Genomic DNA, 19241 nt, shown 5'->3' on the forward strand with positions numbered 1-19241 from the left:
GAGAAGGAGAGATTAATTCATGCCTGAAACACACACGCATGCACACACCCATATACACACACACACACACACACACACACACATATACACAGACGTGCGCACTCACACAAATTTATATTTAAATAAGTAAAACGTTGAAATATAAGATCCAAGCACATGCTCATGTCTCTGTTTCCTCTCCAGACCAGCGGGCTCGTATCCTGGGTCCACGAGATCAGCTGGTGAAGGTCATCGAGGGCAGGAAGACGCTTCTGGACTGCCCTTACTTTGGGGCACCAGCACCTGAGCTGCGCTGGTAAACATGCCTTTGGCTTTGCCACACCCCTCGTCCACTCGACCACACCTCTCATCCACTCTACCACACCCCTCGTCCACTCAACCACACCTCTCATCCACTCTACCACACCCCTCATCCGCTCGGCCACACCTCTCATCCACTCTACCACACCCCTCGTCCACTCTACCACACCCCTCGTCCACTCGACCACACCCCTCGTCCACTCGACCACACCCCTTGCCCACCATGCCACGCCCCTCGTCCACTCGACCACACCTCTCATCCACTCGACCACACCCCTTGTCCACTCGACCACACCTTTCATCCACGCTACCACACCCCTCATCCACTCGACCACACCCCTTGTTCACTCTTATTCAGTTTCAACACTCTTTGGTTTGAAGTTCTTTGAGTGGGCCCTCCGCATGTTCTCTCTCTCTCTTCACCTGTTACTGTGTTTTTACCAAAAGGTCAAAGGGCACGGTTGGCACGTTGGAAGGTGGGCGCTACAAGGTGTACAGAAACGGAACCCTGGAGATCCGTAAGACGAGAATGGATGACCAGGGCATGTACATGTGCACCGTCAGCAACGCCATGGGCAGAGATGAGAATCAGATTCAACTGGAGGTCAAAGGTCGGTCAGCTCAACGCTTCACCAGAGAATGTCTAATAATATATTATAATATCTATATAATATAATGCTCACACTATACTGACTTTGCACTCATTCACTCCTCAGCACTCATGACCCCCCCACACACACACCCACACACACCTACAAGACTTTTTAGCACTTTTACATCCCTCTCCCTATGCTACAGACCTTTTATTTATTTTTTCTTATTTCATCACACGTCAAAAACACACACACACACACACACACACACACACACACACACACACACACACATATCTGACTTTCTCCAACTTTTGCACACTTTTTTATTTATTATTTTTGATTTTCTCCTCCATCTACCCATGTCCTTGATTGCCTAGCCTTTCTGCCCCTCCACCCCCCAACCCCCACCCCACCCCCATCCCCAACACACACACTTACATCATCACTGTCATCACTTCACATACATACTTGCTGCACACTGCCCCCCCACATACACAGCACATTGTCTTCAGGATCTTCTCCAACACACATCCTCTACATACTTACAGCACACTGCCCCCACCTACCCACACACACACACTACACACACACACACACACAGTCACTGCTCCACTCCCGCCCACACACACATCTTCACTGTCATCACTCACATACATTACATACAGTACTCTGCTTGCAATAGTAAGTCCCTAACCCCCCCCCCCCAACACACACACTTACATCATCACTGTCATCACTTCACATACATACAGCACACTGCTTGCTACAGTAAGCCTCCTCTACATACTTGCTGCACACTGCCCCACACACAGCACATTGTCTTCAGGATCTTCTCCAACACACATCCCTACATGCTTACAGCACACTGCCCCACCTACCCACTACACACACACACACACACAGTCACTGCTCCACTCCCCTCCCGCCCACACACACATCTTCACTGTCATCACTCACATACATTACATACAGTACTCTGCTTGCAATAGTAAGTCCCTGCCCCCCTACATACACAGCACATTATTTCATCAGGAAGCTTCTCCAACACACATCCCCAACATACTTACAGCACACTGCCCCCCAATACACAGCACATTGTCTCATGAGGAAGCTTCTCCAACACACATATTGCACACTGCCCTCTCCCCACATACACAGCACACTATCCCATCTCCCTGTCATCCCCCAACACACACACCAAGACCCCTGGCAGTTGGGTTAGCCCCTTGAGCCGTGGATCTGCCCAAGGTTTCTTCCTTGGTAGGGGTTTTTCCTTGCCCTGTTGCTCTTGGTGCTCCTTGTTGGTGCCCCCCACCCAATCCCAATCCTCCCCACCTTTTTTATGCAGCCCTTGCCACTTAATCTACTAAACCCCCTTCTTCTGCACTTTTGCCCCCCCCCCCCATTAATGCACAAATAGGCTGACACCAGACATAATTTCACTGCATTTCTTACTTCCAGTAACTATATGCATGTGACAATAAACTTCCTTGTATCCTTGTATCCTTGTAATAATGTAAGGGGAGAACGTCCGGTTTCTGAACTGGTTGCAGTTCCTTCTGTGTTCCACATGAGGGCGCTCGCAGGCGAGTGCAGAATGCATGGAGGTCTATGGAGCTGAACCCCTCAAATCCACTTTTCTTGGGATATAATTTTTTTTCAAGTAATTTGAATATTGTATTCGAAAGGGGAGGCAAAGACAATACACTTGCTAGCGTGTTATGGGCAACAACGACCAAACCTGTAAGAAAACGAAAGGACATGACTCCCGGATTATTTCACTTTTGATTGATAATCCATATCCATTTTGCGAAAAATAAAATAAAATCTGAGGGTTTCAGTCGTTAAATAGGCGAAAACAATTAATTTAGCCATGTAGCTCCATAGGACTAACCTGACTCTCGCCAAATGAATTTCGCTCCGCCTAGCTCCACTCATCCATCTGGGATCGATCCATTGGAGTGGTGTTTCAGAAGGCTGGGCCTAATCAAAAAATGCTTGCATATGATTGAATAAGCCACTTGTCCGTCATCTATTGATGTGCTACTTCAACCACTCACATCGAAGCTACGTCACATCTATGAAACTCCCGCCCTGCGTCCTGATTGGCTCTACCATAAAATCTGGTGCTGAAATCACTCTCAACGGAAGAGGTCCCAGATGGATGTGAGTGGAGCTAGGCGTAGCTAACCGGAACGAAATTCATCTGGCTAGGGTCAGGTTACCATAGGACCCCATGTATTTTGGACTCGCCCACGATCGCCATCTAGGTGAACTCTGCAGCCAAATTCGGTATGTATGGGATTTATAGAGAGTAGGGAGGCCCTCCATAGATGGGCTCTGGCTTCACCATAGGTTTTAAGGTCAAAGGTCAGTCAGCTCAATGCTTCACCATAGGTTTTAAGGTCAAAGGTCAGTCAGCTCAATGCTTCACCACAGGTTTTAAGGCCAAAGGTGAGACAGCTTTGTAGAAATCTGCTTTCACTTGGACATTAAAGAGGGTTTTTTGGTAAATTATAGTAAAAAAGGCCAAATTAAATTAATCAATATTCTATTAATAAAAGCAGTAAAAGTGGAAATATCCAAGGCCAGGGGGTGAATACTTTTTATAGGCACTGTATATGTCACCTGACAGATAGGAAGGTCAGGATGTTTAGAAAGATGTACAGTACAGTGGTGCAGTCAGGTACTCAGTAATGGATTGAAGTGTGCTTACTTATTTATTTGTCTATTTATTGTTCTTAACATTGCATACATTTTATACAGCCTATGCTAATGCACTTAACTTTTTTAACCCCTTCATGGATGGGTTGGCTGTAAACCGAATTGCCCCTCGAGGACTAATAAAGTTATCTGAACTGAACTGAACTTAACTACCGGTGGAGGGCCAGAGTGAATAATGACCGAGATTAATTAATTTCAGAGCCCACCCAAGTCATCCGCAAGCCACACAACGTGGTCATCCTGCGTGGAGAAGACGCCAAGTTTGAGTGTGCAGTCCGGCATGACGAGACCATGCTGCCCTCCGTCAACTGGGAGAAGGACAACAAGACCCTCTTCATCGGACGGAGGTGGGTGCTGGAGTTAGTATATAGTGCCAGAGGTGTAAAGGTCCTGCCTCATATGTACTCCAACCATTCCCTAAACCAGCTGATTCTAATTGGCTCCTCAGCCAGGATGAGCAGCTAATTAGTGACACCCACTCAGCAGGTAGATGAGCAGCTAATTAGTGAAAACACCCACTCAGCAGGTAGATGAGCAGCTAATTAGTGAAAACACCCACTCAGCAGGTAGATCAGCAGCTAATTAGTGACACCCACTCAGCAGGTAGAGCAGCTAATTAGTGACACCCACTCAGCAGGTAAATGAGCAGCTAGTTAGTGACACCCACTCAGCCAGGATGAGCAGTTAATTAGTGACACCCACTCAGCAGGTAGATGAGCAGCTAATTAGTGAAAATACCCACTCAGCAGGATGAGCAGCTAATTAGTGACACCCATGAGTGCACAGATAGAACCAATACATGGTAGGACTTTTACTTTGTGGAGCCGGATTTTGACACCTTTGGTTGATGCTCAGGTCACTGCTGCAGTACATATGATGCTCAGGTCTCTGCTGCAGTATGTTTTGATGCTCAGGTGTCTGCTGCAGTACGTTCTGATGCTCAGGTCTCTGCTGTAGTACATAATAATAATAATAATAATAACTAGATGTACCGCATAGCGGTACAAAATATGACCGCAGCTCAGTCCTGTACATCTGTTCCGCGAAAATAAATCACACTTCAATTTGTCTCCATATTTTACTCCATCCCCCACTCTTGAAACTTTTGTGTATGCTTGTTTGGCATGCCTGAGTGTGTGTGTGCGGCTGCACAGAAAGTAGCCTACTGGTGCTGAAAAGGTGAATAGATTGTAGAATAGCCAAAGAAGATGTAGCATTGTTATAAAACCTTTAAAATCTCTAAACAATCACAAGTAGGGCAGTTCATCACAGTTCATCCATTGCAACTGGATTGATGAAAGGTCACTTACACCTGTAGGCTACATTGTATTTGGGAAAAGCAAAAGGTATCAGCATAATGTTATTTATTTATTTTTATGTATTTATAAACAAAAAAACATCTCTGTCAGTTCCATGCCGTTTTCAACAGCTATCAAAACAAAAGGTCATTTTTGGATGGATGGATTTTTTTGTGAATGTTTCTTCTTCTACATAAGATTTTAGTCATCTTTAGTTCATGTAATACTTTTATTGTCAATGCACAAATTAAGTAACAGTAGTCTGAAACGTTATTGTTAATGCACAAATTAAGTAACAGTAGCCTAGTCTGAAACGAAATGCTGTTTTACATCTAACCAGTGGTGCAAATAACTGACATGTCCAAATGGGCCTTGATGAAATGCGTCGCTAGACTGTTCATACACATTTTAACGGGCCAAAGTTGAAGAGCTTTTGTCCGTTATTGTTCGTGCAAATATAGGCTGATTCATGTTCCCTTGCATTGTGTAACTGAGGTCCATGGCTAGTCTGGCTTTCATCAGACCAAGCTCAATCTTTTAAGAAATCAAAAAATAAATAGCGGGCAGATCAGGCTGGGTTCACCCAGCCTAGTCCATAGGCACCGATATTGTTTAATTTTCGATTGAGATATACACGTTCTGGCTATTCTAAATGCAAAAATGCATCAGGGAGTTATGACAAAACGGTAACTAACAAACTAGATCCTAATAGAAAGCTGTTAGCTTCCCTAAGCTACAGGTAGGATTATAAGGTAGGCCTATTTACAACATAAATTGCCAATAGGCTATGCTGGCGACACAAATAAAATCTCCCTTTGAAACCAATGGCTTACGCCTTACAGTATCAAGCGGACTTAAACTGTCATATCATTGGCGAAAAATTGTAATAACATTCAAGCAGCTCCATGAGTCAAGGAGGCGCCGAATGAAGTAGCCACTTCTAAAGCGGGACCCACTACACAGTAGCTTAAGGTGTTTTGCTAAAGCAGCCATAATGAAATGAAGGTGTCATTGTTTGGATACTTCACACACACGTGCTTTTTAATTTCACAGACTACAACTACCAAGCTGTAATCAAAGCACATCGATTCCCCCTCTCACACCCTGCACGCACTTAAAACAAAATAAACAGGCGTCTCAGTCTCACGCATGTATAGGCAAAACTGTATCAGACCGATTGTAATGTTGGTAAATCTTCCATTGCACAGAATTATTTTGTAGCACGTGCAATAAATGACAGTCGAAGATACAAACAGTGCTGCTATCAATTTGTTTGGTATAACCGCATTTATAGTTTTCTACAAATGCAATCAATCAAATGCCTCCATCACTCAACCAGCGCTTAACGGTAACATTACCTAGGTCCTTATTGATATTACAAGATTAACGCATCTGCAGTAAAACCAAGCATGTCCGATAAACATCCTCAGATTTATTTCGGCTTCAAGAAGAAATGGGAATTACACTTCATGTGAACATCGTCCTATTCTTATTAGATGTCCGCTGCGGTAAATTACAGTCCTTGTAGGAAGCGTCCATTGTTTTTTCCAACCCACTTTTAACTTCCAACAAAATTACGTCTCACTGCAACGATGCGCCATCTAGTGGACAAACGACTACTTATCGCCAATACTGAAAATGCAGCCATGATGATGATGAATATTTATTTTGGCTTTCTTTTTAATCCTACTGAATTTGTAATTATGTATCGGCCGTTCTAATACCGATAGTATGTGGGTGCCTGTGTGTGTGCATGTGTATATGTGTGCACCGCCATTTACAGGCCAATGAGTGTACAGTCACTAAATGTACACATAACTTAATTTTTTTAGACCCCCCCCATGGATGAAATTCTACGAAACTTGGCATACCCCCAGAGAATGCCAGGTCAATCATACACATAAAATTTGGTGCAGTTCTGAACATCTTAACTGAAGATAGGGGCAATTAAAGCAGAATAATTTTGCATTTTCATTTTTACCGGGGTGGGGTGCAAATCACAAATGAGTGATTATGAGCCAGGTTGATGTGGGCCCTTGAGACCAACATACCATAAAGATTCTTCATCCTCAGTGCCACGGTTCAGGTAGTTATTTAGGAAAAACTGTTTTTTTTTTGCGGTTCGGGGGCCCAGCCGGGATTGGTGGTGGTCCCGGGGGCGACATGAAATTTTTCCGTAAAAGTCTAGTGGGGCTACATACCCACCAAATTTCATGTACCCCGGTGGTTCGGTGTCCCGGGTATCAATGACCAAAAATTCAGGGAGTAGATGACGGGAAAAAATCTTGAATTATGTGCATGTGTGCGTGTACAAATTTATGTTTATGTGTGTGGGTGTGTGTGTGTGTGTGTGTGTGTATATGCGTGCTTGTGTGTTTGCCTGCGTATGTGTGTTTGTACATGTGCATGCATGCGTACATATGTCTACTGTGTGAGTATGTGTCATAATGATGATTACTGTAAATGTATGTGTGTGCATGTGTATCTGTTTATGCACATGTGTGCACATGGAATGGGTTAACATGACCCCTGGAGGCAAACATACGGAAAAAATTGGTCATCCTAGGCCCTACAGTTCTCAAGATATTCACAGAGAACTGTGTCTGCCCCCTCCTTTAGGGGGTCCAGTCCAGCTGGGGGGCTACAGATCAAAACGAAGAATGGCGGTTCCATGCTATCCATGTGGGGGTACATGCCCACCAAGTTTTGTGTACCCGGTCTTTCAGTATCCGGGGAATCCTTGTTGGTGTACGTCACTAAATGTACACATAAAATTATTTTATTGTAAGGCCCCCCATGAACGAAAGTACACAAAACTTGGCATGCATTTGGAGGGTGTCATAATGATCCTACACTTTTAATTTCGTGCAGTTTTGACCTTGTCAGCCAGAGATATTGTGATGAAAACACCTAATTTTTTGCTTTTTAATTTTTAACTAGGTGGCGCTATACATGAAATAAGTGGTAATGGGATGGGTTGACATGCCCCCTTAAGACCAACATACATAAAAAAGGTGGACCTCCTAGGCCCTATGGTTATCGAGATATTCACAAAAAACTGTCTCCGGCCACCTACAGGCCAGTTGGTGTATAGTAACATAAATTAATTTATTGTGTGGCCCCCCATGAACGGAATTCCACAAAACTTGGCGTGCATACAGAGGGTGTCATAATGATCCTACAATTCCAATTTCGTGCAGTTTTGACTATGTTAGGTCACAGATACCTTCAATTACAACACCTCATTTTTACTTTTTGTGTTTAACTAGGTGGCGCTATATATGAAATGAGTGGTTATGGAATGGGTTGACATGGCCCCCTTGAGATCAACATACAAAAAAAAAATGGTCCTCCTAAACCCTACGGTTTTCGAGATATTCACAGAAAACTGTGTCTGCCCTACCCTCCTTTCGGGGGTCCAGTCCAGCGGGGGGGCTACAGATCAAAACGAAAAACGATGGTTCCATGCTATCCATGTGGGGTTACATGCCCACCAAAGTTTCGTGTACCCGGTCTTTCAGTGTCCCGGGAATCATTGACGGAAATTTGGGCATGCGAAAAAGAAAAAAAAAAAACCATCTGACTAAACCTATATGACCGCCGCTTCGCTGCACGGCGGTCATAATAATAAGCTTTATTTGTATAGCACCTTTCATACACAGAATGCAGCTCAAAGTGCTTTACATTTGAAGCATGTAACACAATAATAGTCAGTCAGTCATTATCAATCACTTTTCTTCATTGCTAGGGGCCGTTTATGATCCACTCAGCAACATATCAAAAATATAGAAAATGGCGCCATAAGACTGGCAGCCTTAACCCTCTTACCCCCACAATCACGCCCCATATGGCAACTGTGGCAAGGAAAAACTCCCATATTCCAGGAAGAAACCTTGAGCAGAACCTGACTTAATAGTGGGAGCCCATCTGCTTCTGGCTGGCTGCGCCCTCCAATAGTAGCAGATGTAGAATAATCTGAAAATGTAGTCTACAGGATAAGATGAGTTAACTAAAAGCTTTCCTGTACAGGTATGTTTTCAGATCTTTTTAAAAATATTTACTGAACTTCGCCTGCTTGATGTACAGAGGCAGGGTGTTCCATAGTTTGGGGGCATAATGGATAAACGCAGCTTCTCCACTTTGTTTGTGAAGCACTTTGGGCAACGATTAAAAGATTAGAATTGGATGATCTAAGTTTCCTTTGTGGTTGATAAGATATTAAAAGCTCAGAGATATATGAAGGTGCTATGCCATTCAGAGCTTTGTAAGTAATTAACATAACCTTAAAATCAATTCTATAGGAAATAGGGAGCCAGTGCAGTTCAGCCAACACAGGGGTGATGTGTTCTCTCTTCTTAGTCTTAGTTAAAAGTCTAGCCGCAGAGTTCTGTATGAGTGCCAGTTTCTTTAGATGTTTTTGGGAAGACCAGTGAAAAGTGCATTGCAGTAGTCTAACCTGCTAGTGATAAAGGCGTGAATTAGTTTTTCTGCATCTTGTTGAGTTAAAAGGGCGACTTTGGCAATGTTTCTCAAGTGGAAATAGGCTGTCTGAGTAACTTTACTGATATGGGGCTTAAAACTTAACTCTGCATCTAAGATGACACGAGGCTTGTTACTTTTTGGTTTGACCTGGTGTAAGTTCCCCAGATTACTAAGAACAATATCTCGCTTTAGTATTGGTCCAACCAAAAGTATCTCTGTTTTGTCATCATTTAGTTTCAAAAAATGTTTGCTCATCCACTGATTAATGGAGGTTAGGCATGCAGTGAGGGAGTAAAGGCCATCTGGGTTAGTTGGCTCCACAGAAAGATACAATTGGGTATCATTCATGTAGCTGTGGAAGTTTACATTATGCTGACTTATGACGTTTCCCAATGGAAGCATATATAGGGGAAAATAGCAGGGGACCAAGGCAGCTCCCTGGGCCACACCAAAAAGGCAAGTCATGTTTTTCAGATACATGATCTCCTAGACCCGATATAAAAATCTGCCAGCAATGTAGGTTTGAAACCAGTTTAGAGCATTATCAGAGAGACCCACCCACTTCGCAAGGCGGTGAATTAGGATGCTATGATCAATGGTGTCAAATGCCGCAGTCAAATCCAGAAGAATAAGGATTGAGACTTTGTTTGAGTCAGTAGCCAGTCTGAGATCATTGACTATTTTTACTAGAGCCGTTTCTGTGCTGTGATTTGATCTAAAACCTGATTGGAATTTTTCAAGGATACTGTTTTCGTTGAAGAAGGTATTTAACTGATTACAAACAACTTTTTCAAGTAATTTGCTCAGGAACGGTAGATTTGATATAGGCCTGTAGTTGCTCAGATTGGTATGGTCAAGATTTGACTTTTTAAGTAAAGGTTTCACAACAGCGGTTTTAAAAGCAGTTGGAAATATACCTGTTTCTAATGAGGTATTTATTACCTTGAGAATAAAGGGAGCTAAGCTATCATATACTTTTTTGAGGAATCTAGTAGGGATTGGATCTAAAACATATGTTGAGGAGCCGGTTTGAGTTATAATTTTACCAAGCTCAGATTGAGTAATAGTGCTAAAGGACCTTAATTTTGGGGGGCTGTTTTTGGGTGTACTATCAAACATAGCCTCCCTTATAGAAATGACTTTTTTGTTTTTGAAGAAGTCTGCAAATTCTTCGCATCTTAGAGAGGATGCCTGACTGAGTGTATCAAAAGGTGTTTGATGCAATAGCCTATCTATGGTAGAGAACAATACCCTAGAGTTTCCACTGTTTTCAGCAATTACCTTAGAGAAGTGGTTCCTTCTCTCATTCCGAATAGCTCTATTATAATTTGCTATTTTTTCTTTTAGAATGGCACGGTGAACCTGTAACTTAGTTTTTCTCCATGTTCTCTCAGCTTTTCTACATGATCTTTTTAGATCATGGATATTTTCGTTCATCTAAGGTGTCAGTTTGCTACAGTGCCTTTTTTTAGTCTTTAAGGGTGCCACTCTGTCAAGCAGAGCGCCTAATTCACGATTTAGAGCCTTTACCATTTGATCAATGGGATGATGTAAAATATCTAAATTTATGGAGTCTATAAGAGCTATGAACTGCTGTTCTGCTCTAATGTCCAAGAGTCGCGATTTGATTACAATTTCGGGATGAATTTTTGGAGGATGTAGTACTACATTAAAAGATACACAATAATGATCAGACATATTTATATAATTTACTGATAAGTCTGTGACTTCTATCCCTCTAGAAATGACTAGATCGAGGGTGTTGCCAAGGTTGTGGGTGGGTCCTGTAACATGCTGCTTTAGCTCTAAACTGTCCAACACATTAAGGAACTTACTGGCTTTAGCATCAGTTGTCTTATTGACATGAATATTAAAGTCGCCATTTACAATTATCCGATCATAGCTAGTGATGATGAGAGACATAAGTTCAGAAAACTGGTCGAGAAAGCCAGTCCATAGTTTAGGAGGGCGGTATAAGGTTAATAGAAGTACAGCTGGGTCAGCCTTCAGAGTGAGGGCAATATACTCAAAGGAAGCAAATTCGCCAAAGTTGACTCTAGTGCAACTATAGAGACTAGAGTGCAACTATCTCTATATTTGAGAGAATGGAGGCAATTCCACCACCTCATTTGTCTTGTCTAATTGAGTGGAAGAAATTATAATTTTATAATTCATATGATGCTCAGGTGTCTGCTGCAGTACATATGATGCTCAGGTGTCTGCTGCAGTACATATGATGCTCAGGTGTCTGCTGCAGTACGTTCTGATTCTTTGCTCTTTGCATTCTGCTGTTCTGTAGAATGCTGAAGGAGGAGGATGCCCTGACCATCGTCAGCGTTACCAAGGGAGATGAGGGAGTGTACAGCTGCGTGGTCAAAACTGAGCTGGACGAGGTCATAGTCTCTGCTCGACTCAAAGTAATGGGTAAGTACATACTTCACACACACACACACACACACACACACACATACACACACACATTTACGTTCATGTAAGGACATAATGACCTGAGATTCATCTTACCAGACCGTCCAGAGCCACCGACAAACCTGGTGTTATCAGACCCCTCAGAACGCAGTGTGCGACTCACCTGGACACCTGGAGACAGCAACCACAGCCCCATTAAAGGTAACCACGGTAACCACAGCCCCATCAAAGGTAACCACAGACCCATCAAAGGTACCTATAGCCCCATCAAAGGTACCTACAGACCCATCAAAGGTAACCACAGACCCATCAAAGGTAACCACAGACCCATCTAAGGTACCTACAGACCCATCAAAGGTACCTACAGACCCATCAAAGGTACCTACAGACCCATCAAAGGTAACCACAGACCCATCAAAGGTACCTACAGACCCATCAAAGGTAACCACAGACCCATCAAAGGTACCTATAGACCCATCAAAGGTAACCACGGTAACCACAGACCCATCAAAGGTAAATGCTAACAAAATGTCAGCAAGGTCCCACAGAGCACAATAATTCAATAAAAACCCAATAATTCTTAAAAATACAAATTCCAATTCCCATTGCACACGTATGCAAGGCCAAACAGACAAGCAGAAGTGCAGACAAACGTTTTGACCAAACAGGACTGAATGTACTCAGTGTCCTGCCCCAGAGCCAGGGTCAAGTTGCTATGCTGCTCTGTGCTCTAGACTCAGACTGACATGTGCATGATATTGATTTTATTCTACTTTCGAAGTCCCAAAAATATACTTAGTTTCAAACTATACTGTACATATTTGAAAAGTGATCAGTTTCTGGGGGTGTTATTTTTGATGTTTCTAGGACAAAAACATGCAGAGCTTTAAATGTGTCTTGACAAGATGTTTCTAATATTCCACAATCCCATGGTGACGCCCCACTGCTTCCTGCCATAGAGTACTTGGTGCAGGCCAAAGAAGAGTGGTGGTTCCACTCATCGTGGAAGAACCTGACCACCTACCCGGGGAACCTCAACTCTGTGGTGCTGCAGCTCTCCCCATACCTGAGCTACCGGTTCCGCATCATCGCTGTGAACGCGCTCGGCCTGAGTGACCCCAGCCGCGCTACGGAGTACTACCAAACCGGTGGAGCCGGTACGCTGGACCGTCTCAAACTATATCTTACATCTACATTCACTCATCTAGCACACGCAACTCACATGCACACGCAACTCACATGCACACGCAACTCACAGAAATGAGGAATAACACTCAAGCTACAATGCAATGGAGACAATAGGTGCCAATTAACTCTACATCAATCAATACTATTAGCAGTGGAGACATTAGGTGCCAATTAACTCATCAGCAACATATCAATCAATACTATTAGCAGTGGAGACATTAGGTGCCAATTAACTCATCAGCAACATATCAATCAATACTATTAGCAGAGGATGAGAGTGTAGACGTTACATCAAGGTCAGCACTATTCAAAGTGTAGTGGAAGGTCAGTAGTGGTCAAAGTGTAGTGGAAGGTCAGTAGTGGTCAAAGTGTAGTGGAAGAAGAAAGTGGTAGAAGGAGAAGGACGTAGAAGAGAGAAGAGGGTATTGCATGTTAGGTGTGTTGGGTTGTTGGGTTGGTAGACATGTTAGGTGTGTTGGGTTGTTGGGTTGGTAGACATGTTAGGTGTGTTGGGTTGGTAGACATGTTAGGTGTTGGGTTGTTGGGTTGTTGGGTTAGTAGACATGTTAGGTGTGTTGGGTTGTTGGGTTGGTAGACATGTTAGGTGTGTTGGGTTGGTAGACATGTTAGGTGTGTTGGGTTGTTGGGTTGGTAGACATGTTAGGTGTGTTGGGTTGGTAGACATGTTAGGTGTGTTGGGTTGTTGGGTTGGTAGACATGTTAGGTGTGTTGGGTTGTTGGGTTGGTAGACATGTTAGGTGTGTTGGGTTGGTAGACATGTTAGGTGTGTTGGGTTGGTAGACATGTTAGGTGTGTTGCGTTGTTGGGTTGGTAGACATGTTAGGTGTGTTGGGTTGTTGGGTTGGTAGACATGTTTGGGTTGTTGGGTTGGTAGACATGTTAGGTGTGTTGGGTTGGTAGACATGTTAGGTGTGTTGGGTTGTTGGGTTGTTAGACATGTTAAGTGTGTTAGGTGTGTTGGGTTGGTAGACATGTTAGGTGTGTTGGGTTGTTGGGTTGGTAGACATGTTAGGTGTGTAGGGTTGTTAGACATGTTAGGTGTGTTGGGTTAGTAGACATGTTAGGTGTGTTGGGTTGGTAGACATGTTAGGTGTGTTGGGTTGTTGGGTTGTTAGACATGTTAGGTGTGTTAGGTGTGTTAGGTGTGTTGGGTTGATAGACATGTTAGGTATGTTGGGTTGTTGGGTTGGTAGACATGTTAGGTGTGTTGGGTTGGTAGACATGTTAGGTTGTTAGACATGTTAGGTGTGTTGGGTTGTTGGACATGTTAGGTGTGTTGGGTTGTTAGACATGTTAGGTGTGTTGGGTTGTTGGGTTGTTGGGTTAGTAGACATGTTAGGTGTGTTGGGTGTGTTGGGTTAGTAGACATGTTCGGTGTGTTGGGTGTGTTGGGTTGGTAGACATGTTAGGTGTGTTGGGTTGTTAGACATGTTAAGTGTGTTGGGTTGTTGGGTTGTTAGACGTGTTAGGAGAGGAGGCAGAGGAGGGAAGAGCATGTTGATAATAGAGAGGGACTCAGCTACTCCAGTAGCCCATGTCTTCCATTTTACAACAAGATCTTCATCTTCCACTTGCAATGTCTAATGTAATGCTGCTATGCTATATTGTGCTAGACTCCTACCCCAATGTCTAATTGTATGCTGCTATGCTATATTGTGTTTCAGTGCTAGACTGCTACCCCAATGTCTAATGTAATGCTGCTATGCTATATTGTGCTAGACTCCTACCCCAATGTCTAATTGTATGCTGTTATGCTATATTGTGTTTCAGTGCTAGACTGCTTCCCCAATGTCTAATGTAATGCTGCTATGCTATATTGTGCTAGACTCCTACCCCAATGTCTAATTGTATGCTGCTATGCTATATTGTGTTTCAGTGCTAGACTGCTTCCCCAATGTCTAATGTAATGCTGCTATGCTATATTGTGCTAGCTGCTATGCTATATTGTGCTAGCTGCTATGCTATATTGTGCTAGACTTCTACCCCAATGTCTAATTGTATGCTGCTATGCTATATTGTGTTTCAGTGCCAGACTCCTACCCCAAGAACATCAAAGGGGTGGGAAGTGGCCTGTGGAGGAATAACATGGAAATCACCTGGGAGGTAAAATACACAACGAGACCCCCCTATTTACACAACAAGAGCATTTCATTGTGGCCTGAAGAGTAATCGGCCAATGTCGGTATTGCCAGAGAATGTCTAATAAGGGGAGAACCTTCACTCTCGGAACTCTTCCGGTGTGGTACTGCATCTAGGGGCGCTCGGGGGTGAGTCCAGAATGAATGGAGGTCTATGGAGCTGTACCCCTCAAAATCCACTTTTCTTGGGATATAATTTTTTTTCAAGTAATTTGAATATTGTATTCGAAAGGGGAGGCAAAGACAATACACTTGGTTGAGTATTATATTTTTTAAAGTCACTAAATTGTTCTAAAAAGCCTTTCAAACGTGTCAATGACGTCATTCATTAGCATGATCATAGCATAGTATAGCATCAATGCTAGCGTGTTATGGGCAACAACGACCAAACCTGTAAAAAAACGAAAGGACATGACTCCCGGATTATTTCACTTCTGATTGATAATCCATATCCATTTTGCGAAAAATAAAATAAAATCTGAGGGTTTCAGTTGTTAAATAGGCTAAAACAATAACTTTAGCCATGTAGCTCCATAGGACCCCATGTATTTTGGACTCGCCCGCGATCGCCCTCTAGGTGAACTCTGGTGAACTGCAGCCAAATTCGGTTTGTATGGGATTAATAGAGAGTGGGGAGGCTCTCTGTAGACGGGCTCTGGTATTGCGCAATAGACAGCTTGTGTGTGTGGTGTGATAATGTCCACTTTAAACAGTATTGCGCAATAGACAGCTTGTGTGTGTGGTGTGATAATGTCCACTTTAAACAGTACGGTCGGTATTGCGCAATAGACAGCTTGTGTGTTTGGTGTCCAGCCGCTGCCCGAGCGGGACTGGAACGGTCCGTACCTGCAGTACATGGTGTGGTGGCGGCGGCAGGACTCCAGGGAGGAGTGGAAGAACGTTACCACACGCTGGTGGTGGCACACCATCTACGACACGGACACCTTCACAGCCTACGAGATCAAGGTGCAGGCCATCAACAAGTTTGGCTACGGCCCAGAGTCCCCCATCGTCATCGGCTACTCTGGAGAAGATCGTGAGTCCAGGGGAATTGAGAGACACAGCCTGTACACCAGAGGGCGATAGAGAGACACAGCCTGTACACCAGGTGGCGATAGAGACACAGCCTGTACACCAGGGGGCGATAGAGACACACAGCCTGTACACCAGGTGGCGATAGAGACACACAGCCTGTACACCAGGGGCGATAGAGACACACAGCCTGTACACCAGGGGGTCTGTACACCAGGGGGCGATAGAGACACAGCCTGTACAACGGGGAATACTAGGACTGAAAGACGGGGGCGGGGCTTAGTCCTCTGGGTTGTAAGGTCATTTGTGTGCATAGAGCCCCAGCCGAAACATTTTCATCACACATTAAAAGGGCTCAATGAATTGATATTAGTAGGGACACCATGCCATTAGTTTTCACTCTCGCAATATTCTTGATTATATTGCTAATTATAACAACAGTCTGCGGGGACTGATATTGTAGGCCTAGCTTGCCAGTGGCGGGGAGGGGAGGGGGTGGTGGCTGTCATATCACATTAGTCCTTTGAGGCCCAGGCTATTTTCAGTGTAATTTTAAGGTCTTTGGTCATTGTAAGGGCCAGGGTAGGAATTTCATGGCGGCCACGATGGCCGTGAGGCCCCTTTGAAAATCAGAGGTTTACAGGCCACGGTGGCCTTGGTGCCCATTCTTTCAATATTCTGCTTTGTGTCCTACTAATAGCGATTTTTAGTTAGCCTGTGGCCTGTCAAAATAATCTTAGCATTCACAGCGCAAATTAATTTAGTCTTTTACGCAGTGGAGAAAGTGACTGCGCAAGAAAGAAAGTGCGTCCAAATTCACCCATTCTTCTCAGTTGAACTACTCGCGAAGTAGCCTATTCATCACACAGACATCACAAGTATCACATGAAAGAGCTTTTTCTCAGCTTTTAAACGATGTTAGCCGATAATTGCTGTGTTGAACGGTTTGCGAGAAAAGTAAATATAATTCAATTTAATCATACATTCTACTGAAGGTTTTGTGTCCCATGATCTCCCTACCCATTCATCTCGGCGAAATACTTCACGAACCCTTCTTTTAACACATGACAAACCATATATCAAAATAAACAGCAGACCTTACCGAACACAAAAGTGTAAAGCAGTCCCCTGTACAGTTAGCCGTTCCAGAGTAATCTATTTGCAGTAAATTTCGACATGCATGGATGTCTCCAAATTTGGGCTTTACGTTTTACAATGTGTTTAAATTGTTCCACATGATTTCATAACGGGCCAAATACAAAATAAATGTTACAAATATCGCCTAGATATTGATAAATCAGAAGACAGCTGACTAAGAGTTTGTGAAAGTAGTAGAGAAAAGTAAAAGAGATTATAGATATGTAGATACCAGAGAGATTATAGATATGTAGATGTAGATACCAGAGAGATTATAGATATGTAGATGTAGATACCAGAGAGACTATACTGTAGATTGACTGACTGATTGATTGATTGATTGATTGATTGATTGATTGACTGATTGATTGATTGATTGATTGATTGACTGATTTATTGATTAATTGATTGATATATTGATCATGTATGTTTCACTTTTATTAGTGCTATAAGATGATTCTTTTATTATATTTTTATTCTTTATTTTATTGTACTCTATTTATTTAATAATTGTATATGCAATGGACCCTACTGAAATGCAGACTGGTTGGAATTGATGGCTGTGTTGTGACTGGCCTGTGCAGGGCCACTAGAAGCTCCGTTGGAGCTGAGTGTGTCTGAAGTGGAGAGCACGTCAGTGACGGTCAACTGGCTGCCCGTCCCCCACAGCAGCATCATGGGAGCGCTGAAGGAGTACAAGGTAACAAGGAACAAGGACCAACCTGGACGTGCTGGAACCTGTACTATACGTGCTGGGTGCATGTTTACTGCTGGACGTGCTGGTGCATGTTTGCTGTATGTTTGCTTTGCGTCCTGCAGGTTCTGTTTGCTTTGCGTCCTGCAGGTTCTGCCTGATGTGTCCTGTGTGTCCTGCAGGTTCTGCCTGATGTGTCCTGTGTGTCCTGCAGGTTCTGCCTGACGTGTCTTGTGTGTCCTGTGTGTCCTGCCGGTTCTGCCTGATGTGCCCTGTGTGTCCTTGTGTCCTGCAGGTGTACTACTGGAGAGAGAGCAGCCAGCTGCCGTGGCTAAGTGTCAGCAGGCGGAGCAAGTCCAAAGGTTTCGCAGCATCGGGCCCTCGGCTGTCTGGGGACCTGACGGGATTAACCCCTTACAGCAACTACAGGATGTACATAGTGGTGGCCAATAGCCGCTACGAAGGGCCGCCAAGCAGCACTATTGAGTTCCAGACACTAGAGGGCGGTATGGCATGTTAACCTCATGTGGTTTCAACTGCATTTCTTCATGAAGTTTCTTAGTTCTTAGTGTCCTTATTTTGACAGTGTGCATAAATAAAATAATAATGAATGAATGACTCCTAACCAGAGTGATTATGGATTTTAAATTTTCATTATTTTTTTTATTTAGTCTTTCAGTTTGGTTTCTGATTTCAGTTTAATTTAAGTTAGTTTTACAAGAGCAAAAGTAGTTTTATTTCTGCAGAATGATCTAGTTTCAGTTTAGTTTTTATTTCGTTTTAGTTTAATTTTTCAGGTTATATGAGGAATGCCTTGATTTAGAAATGCCAAAAAAGGTGCAATGAAAGAGTAAAATCTGATATTTTGGAGGAAAAGGACATTTACAGGCCAGTGTCCCTAAAGAATCTGATATTTTAGAGGAAAAGGATATTTAAGATAATTTTCATAGGCCAGTGTCCCTAAAGAATCTATTTTAGAGGAAAAGGATATTTAAGATCATTTTTATCAGGTATTATCCTTTTATAAGATCTTATACTTTCCATAGGCCAGTGTCTCAATCAGAACTGGAGAAAGATGTACAGCAACACAGTGCAAACTACCTTTAATTCTATTTCGTTTTAGTTAGTTTTGCATTGTTCATTGTCGTTTTTATTTAGTTTTTGTTTTTTGGAGAACTTTAGTTTTTACTTTTATTTCAGTTAA

At 43.2% G+C, this 19241-nt stretch overlaps 1 protein-coding gene across 1 annotated transcript in view; it reads left to right on the forward strand.

The window, feature by feature from the left end:
- The window catches only part of nfascb (neurofascin homolog (chicken) b), a 40862-nt gene that overhangs the window by 14536 nt on the left and 7085 nt on the right, over nt 1–19241 (forward strand). Inside the window, exons 12-21 of the mRNA XM_048241061.1 lie at nt 184–295; nt 748–911; nt 3820–3967; nt 11700–11824; nt 11927–12028; nt 12787–12984; nt 15063–15139; nt 15988–16210; nt 17928–18043; nt 18333–18543. Of these exons, the coding sequence (XP_048097018.1) occupies nt 184–295; nt 748–911; nt 3820–3967; nt 11700–11824; nt 11927–12028; nt 12787–12984; nt 15063–15139; nt 15988–16210; nt 17928–18043; nt 18333–18543 (1476 nt within the window). The remainder of the gene's footprint in view (nt 1–183; nt 296–747; nt 912–3819; nt 3968–11699; nt 11825–11926; nt 12029–12786; nt 12985–15062; nt 15140–15987; nt 16211–17927; nt 18044–18332; nt 18544–19241) is intronic.

The sequence above is a fragment of the Alosa alosa genome, chromosome 4, assembly GCF_017589495.1.
Source record: "Alosa alosa isolate M-15738 ecotype Scorff River chromosome 4, AALO_Geno_1.1, whole genome shotgun sequence".
Lineage (NCBI taxonomy): Eukaryota > Metazoa > Chordata > Actinopteri > Clupeiformes > Clupeidae > Alosa > Alosa alosa.